The sequence below is a fragment of the Lotus japonicus genome, chromosome 1, assembly GCF_012489685.1.
Source record: "Lotus japonicus ecotype B-129 chromosome 1, LjGifu_v1.2".
Taxonomy (NCBI): domain Eukaryota; kingdom Viridiplantae; phylum Streptophyta; class Magnoliopsida; order Fabales; family Fabaceae; genus Lotus; species Lotus japonicus.
In genome coordinates this window covers 115,997,285-116,004,304 of record NC_080041.1, presented here as the reverse complement: position 1 = coordinate 116,004,304, position 7,020 = coordinate 115,997,285, and the positions used below count along the sequence as shown (strand labels likewise).

Sequence of the window (7,020 nt, the reverse complement as noted above, 5' to 3'; positions counted from 1 at the left end):
AACAATCAGACGAACACCCAATCAATTAGCCCTTGCTAGCGACCTATCGTTGATATGCCACTTCTATGAAGACCCAGATGGTCATTAGGGATCGAATACATGAATTACAATTTACACATGGTATCCTCGATGCACCAAGAGTCGAATTCTCTGTCCACACAACTCCAGGATCTCCCAACAATGCAATGATATGCTTCATGGTTAGTCAAACAAACGGAGTTACGTTCACAACGTACATATTCAATTTCTACTTACATGTACGCATCTTAATGGGTCATATGCATGTGCGCTAAGCCCACTCTGCTCTTTAAGTTACAAATTCTTTTTTTTAACCATTTGCGTTAGATTTATGTTTTAGAAAATAACACATTTGAAGAAATAAATTAAGCATGACCACAATCAACAACATAAGAATATAAAGTGAAAAACTCTAAAATTGGAGAAAAACCACGAACGTTGTCCAAACCGTCCTCTAGAAAATAATCACTATGTGAAATTAAATCACCTCATAATCTCAATACACCCACACTCCCCAAGATAAAAAAGAAAACACAAATATAAGCTTAAAGTATTCTCCGATGTTGATTGGTGTGTCGTAGCAAGGAACTTGAGGTCTTCTTATAACTTTAGACTCTTCCACCTTTCACCACGCCATACAATGTGAGACTTCTCCAGTATGCTTTTGTTGACATATTTTCTTCATTTATCAACATTAGTGTGGGACTAACATTGCAATCAACTCCAACAATTTTCGCCTTGATTGTAATGGACTTCAGCATTCATCGTCTACACCAACAATCATAGATTTCATTGTCTTAACCGACAATCATAATTCTCATTGTTGATACCAACAAAGAATATTATCATACTCCACCGTAAATAGTACACTTCACTTGAAACTAAATCATTCCAAGAATTTCACTTCACTTTTAAAACTACTTAATCCCAAGAATTTCTACATGTTGAAACTATACTGAAAATTTAGAGTGCAACTTCCATGTTGCTTTTCTCCAGAAGTTCTTAATCAATCGACATAACCGCGAGTGTCTTCCATCAATGCTAACCAATGCTCGTGCACTATCATCACACACCCAACATCCATGTCAACCAATGTTCGTGTTTTTTTACCACACATCTTGCATCCATGTTGACCAACTTATACGATCATTCTTTACATGCCTAGAGTACCTTATGTAATTTGGATTGCATCAGCTCATCCATGACTTCTCACAAAATAAAATTCTAACAGTAAATTGCGCATTGGGTAGGTTCCTATGAAAGAGAAGTGAATCACAACAAACACATTTACATTATAATCAACCGCTCAACATTATGTTGGCTTAACTGATGCTAATTGACCAAAATTAGCATCGACCACGAGCCATTGCCAATTTTTAACTCTAATTAGCCTTTGTTTTTTAGTGTTCATATATAATGAGATGAAGTAGGTATCATAAAATATAAGACACAAAGAGTCTCTTCTTATATAAACATGACTACTTCTTCTCCCCTCTTTGTCGTTATAAAATGATAAATTCATCATACACAAAACAAAATATCATTGAGATATGTTAAAAGCTTGTGAAAAAATATTTGTAGATAAGTTTTCAATATGTTGTATCCAACGAACGAACAAGTTTGGTGATGACACGTACCTGTGGCGGTGTCCACCAGTTTTTGTCATCTGCGTTATGACCGCTTCATGGAATATTAACTCACCCATCAAATTACAACGTATACATCACAATTTAGCAACCTCCATCACCTCAACCAACCATCATAATTATGAAACATTGAAACTTAAATGCTCGCCTATATTAGACATTGATCACTTGTGTACGTAAGTAACGAAATGCCACTAAGTTGTTGTCAAAAGAAATATAGGTTGTGGAGTACCCCACAATTGCATTGCTATAATAATTATTTTAAAGCTACAATTTATTTAGCTATTTTTGGAGCAAACACGATTTATTACCAATAAAAAGATAAAGACAACCCTTTTCAAAAAAAGAAGAAGATAAAGACAACCCCTCAGGTAAAAAACGAGATAAAAAAATCACAAAAACCAAAAGATACAAGAAACACCCGCCCTCCAAAAGAAAAAAAAAACATAAATATAAATAAAGAGACGGCACAAGAAGGGGATTCAAATTGTGTCTTAGAAAAATAACCCCTTTCAAACTTTTTAAAGAAAATACAAATTCTTAAAGCTTTTCTCAAAAGAGATAAGGAGCAGCGGATTAATTAAAGCGTTATTGATAAAAAGAAATTGAATCAAACAAGAACAAGAACCACATAAGAGATTTTATCCTGGTTCACCCTAAATGATGGGCTAGGTCTCAGCCTCGATATTCACCAAGTTCTTCTACTAACAAGTATCAAGAACTTCTCCTCAACAACTATTCAATATAACTTCTCCTAACAACTATTTGACAAGACTTCTCCCAAATTCGAAAAGGATTTTACTTCTACTAAGATCTCTTCTCAATGAGTGATGTAGAAAGATTGTGATCAAGTTATTCTTATACAAATGTGTACAAGCTCTGACACTAAGGAACTCCAGTTTATCTCTTTGTGCAATTTGCCTTTTGTAACTCACATGATTTGATATAGTTTCTCAAGCTACTTATAACCTAGGTCTTTCTTTAGATTTGTCTATGAACCATACTTCCTTCTTCAAGTGAGTGGAACAGTTCTTTCATTGACTAGTCAAATAAACTTTGGACAATGCATTTTTCAGACCGGACTTATGTCTCTTGGACGATAGAGAATATATACGTTGAGTTCCCTGAAAAGTCAAGATATAAGGTCTTTAGAGAAATTTGTATATCTCATGATAAAGCAGCTAAGGAAGATTGTATCACTCAAAATATGAGATTAGAGATTTATGAATCCAATGTTAGAATTTTACAAAAAAAAATGATTTTGTGACATGTTAAAAAAGTCACGTGACTTAATCTTATAATCATGACCATTTATTATCAGGTTTAATGGTCATGATTTATTATAATTGTCCTTATATAAGTAGATATTTTTCATACGATATATATATATATATATATAAAATTATCATAAGTTATCATATGCAAGTTGAAAAAACTATTATTAGTATTCTAATTTTATCAAAATATATTAGAACTACATTTATAAAAAAACTTTTAATTTTTATTTACATATGTAATTTTCAATAATTAATATAGTTAAATTCCTAATAATTTTGTACCTAATATTTATTTTATGATAATATTATATGCACAATTTTTTTAATTTTCTATTATTACTAACCATTCAAAGTACTAAGATGATCATAGATTTTCATACTATCATCCATGCACAAATTGTGGAACGGCTCATTCAGCAACAATTTGAGATACCTTTTTTTTTCCTGATATAACACTTCTTGCTTCTCCTAGAGTTCCTTGACTGATGACAAACTCTCTGCACATTAGCAAGAACATTATTTTACAAACACAAACATCACACTTGCAGCTCTCCAAGGGAGGTGGATCACAAGAACACACTTAAAAACCGAGTTTTTCCTGTTAGAATATAATATAAAACCTTTCATTTAGCCATTACTCAACAACTTAAGCTTTTGAGATACTTGATTTTTTACATGGTACCAAAGCTTCTATAACTTAGCGGTTTAGAGTTCAATCCTTGCTCCGATCCCCTCACTTTCTAATTAAAAAGTGGAATTTAAGCATATGGTAGGTGAGCATGTGCATTTATCCACGTTTCAAGCTCAAATGACTCTTGCATGAGGGGGTGTGTTAGAATATAATATAAAATCATTCATTTAACCCTTACCCAACAACTTAAACTTTTGGGGTAATTGATTGTTTGACAATTCCTAGCCAAAACTTTTTTAAACAACACTTTCACTTATCGCTCTTCTTCGGCACATTCACAATATCACAATTCTTTTATGTTGTGAAAGATACGACTTCAACATACTCGAAATGTGATATCCATTGAACCAAAGTCTCTGGATACCAGTTTTAAGAAATAGAACAACTGAAGAAATAAAATAAGCGAGACGTGATCAACCACACAAGAATTTAACGTGAAAAACCTAAAATTGGAGGAAAAAACTTTGGTTGTTGTCTAAACCGACAGCCAAAGAATAATCATTATGTGAAAGTTTTTACAACACATAAATTTATCTCAATCTCACCCGAGTACTCCAATACACCCACACTTTCACAAGGTAAATATTTAAACAAAGTCAGATATAAGTAAAGTGCTACTGACTGTTACTTCTAAAATAAAGAAATTGAATATTATATATAGACATAGGGTTTGTTTGATTGCAGTTTTTGAAATTCAATTGTATTTAAAAACTTTTTTTTAAGAAAAACTGATTGAATAAGATGTTTTCTAACATTAAAAAACTTGTAATTTGAAAACTAAAAACTAAAATAAAAAATTTCTTTTAGTTGTTCTAGTATTGTAGTTTCTAAAACTGAAATTGAGTACTATTTTCAAAAATAGTTTTTGAAAATAAACAAGTTTTTAAATTTTCAATTTTTAAAAAGTGAAATTAAAACAGTTTTTAAAAACCGTAACCTCTTACTTCAGAACGCCAAGCAATGTGAGACTTCTCTAATAACTCTTTTTAACCTCGTTCTTCATTGAGCGATTTGAGACTTCTCCACCAGTACTATAATCAATCCCAGCAAATGTGTCTCTACATTTAAAATTAAGCAAATTTTATCTTTATATTCATATAAAATCATTATATTTTAATTTTCTTTACAAATATTTTAGGGCATATACATATTGATAAAATTTAAAAGTTAAAAAACATTGGAAAACATTTGAAGATATGAATTAGGATATAAAGAGTTGGGAAATTAAAATTTTATAATCAAATTTAATATTATAATTATTGGAAATAACGTCTACAATGATCATATTAATTCGATTTCCAAAAAAATTCTAAAAAAAATGAGAATTTAAGAGTTATTAGGAGAATAATAATGATAAATTAGCAAGAATTAAAAAGTTTGTGAACAAAATATCCGAAAAATAAAATTGGGAACTAAAATCATCATAAACAAAACTTTTAAAATAAAAGTACGATTTAAGTCTTTCCAAACCCACTTTATTTTTCATTCCTTATGTAACAAAAAAAAAACCCACTTTATTTAAATTTAAGTAAAAACATCTAAATTGAATTTCAACAAAAGTTATTCCTCTGTTTCTTAGCTTCATTCTATCCTACTCAACTTTAAAACAAACATTTTAAAAAAAAAAACTTTAAAACAAACAAATACTGAAGCATTTTACAAATTGACAGATCAGTATAAGCTTCTGTCCAACTGTCACCATTCTGAACAAATGGTGTCACATTATATTATGAACTTGCTTTTTTTTTTTTTCTTTCTTTCTTTCTTTCTTTCTTTCTGCAAACTGAACAATCAGATCTCTCCTGCAATCAGGCCTAGAACGAGGGAAACAATTAGGAGTACTAGCTATGCCATAAAAAAATTGGAAGAGACAAGTTTGACAAATTCGAAAATCTACTAGTTTCAAGTTTCAACCATGATTTAAAGCAATAATTAATGGTAATTGGTAAATTTAAATGATTTATAAATTGGGCTGATAGAATTTAATGTGAAGACGTGAAGTAGAGGTAGAGGCAGCAGAGCCACTAGTATATTTGAAGAGGAAAGTGATTATTCCAACTATAAATTACTATTTTGCTGCATCCCAATCCCAAATTTTCAGAATGAGGTTAACAGATCAGAGTTACATTAGTAAACAAGCCATTATAGGAACATGAAAAGATTGCACAATAAACAAATTAAGGGTGCGTGCAGATAAATTAAGACTAAGCAATTTTTGAAATAGAGAACTCTTTTTCAAGGTACTTGAGTGATGAAGGATTGACTTGCATGAACAAGTAGTTCCCAGCAAAAAGATCACCAAAATGAACCTTGTTATCCTTGAACCTTTTCAACACTTTGGCATATGAAAGTCTCATGGAAGAGACTAGCCTGACCCTTTTCCTCCAGAGTCTTTTCAAGCTTGGAATTTTCAGCCTGAACCTCCTCCTAATTTGAATCCTTCTGAACCTGAACCTGAACCAGCTCTTTGGTCTCTGAATCAGTACTCTGTCCCTCTCAATTTCATACCCACCTTCATGTTTGAGCCTTTGGTAACGAAACTTGCTCACTGATGCAATCTGGATGTTAGACATTTTGGATTATCTCAGAATTGAAATCAACTACAAAAGATGGCAAATCAATGAAAACTTGGAGAAAGATGGGAGAAGTATTTATCCCTCTTGAAGGATATGTTTTTTGAGTTGTTGGTTTTTTTTAATATGAAATCTGATATGACAAGGGAAGAAAGGGAAGGGTCTATGGGTTGTTGGAAGGATCAGAGAGGTGATAGATATGTAGAAGCTGTTGAGTGTGTTAAATGAAACCTCAAGAGGTAGTTGGGTGTATTTACTGACACAGCGATTAATATGGAGTACAGTTTGATTTATCAAGTTAAATGGAATTGAATAATGGTGTGTTAACACTTGTATTCCACCTTCTCCTTATGAAATATAAAGATAAATAAGAAAAAAAATTGTCTAAATGACCCATTATAAAGTTTGGGTTAAATAACCGACCATTTAATCACATTTGAGATAAATGAGTTGGAAATAAATTAATAAATAAAATATAGAAATTTCAACTCACTTATCTCTAATGTGATTGGATGGTGGGTTATTTAACCTAAACTTTATTATGGGTCATTTAGACAACCCCTAAGAAAAATGAGTGGTATGATATGTGATGTGACAGAAATTACAGAGAAATAAAAAGGAAAATGTGTGAAAATGAGATAAGAGAGAAAGTAAAGTGTGTATTACCCACTTAAATGTATTTAAGTGAGTTTGGTTCTGGTAAACCATATATATAGATATATGTCACTTACACATATACTTATTCATTGTCCTTCGGCATAACACTCACAAGAAGGAATCAAGCACACAATCCATCCTCTGAGAAGAAATAATTC

General features: G+C 31.4%; 1 protein-coding gene across 1 annotated transcript; it reads right to left on the bottom strand.

Annotated features, from left to right (window-relative positions):
• Positions 1 to 5,662: 5,662 nt before the first annotated feature.
• LOC130729605 (uncharacterized) lies at positions 5,663 to 6,425 on the bottom strand. Its single transcript, XM_057581413.1, has one exon. The coding sequence runs from the start codon at positions 6,203 to 6,205 to the stop codon at positions 5,837 to 5,839; it is 369 nt and encodes a 122-aa protein (XP_057437396.1). The 5' UTR covers positions 6,206 to 6,425; the 3' UTR covers positions 5,663 to 5,836.
• Positions 6,426 to 7,020: the final 595 nt, after the last annotated feature.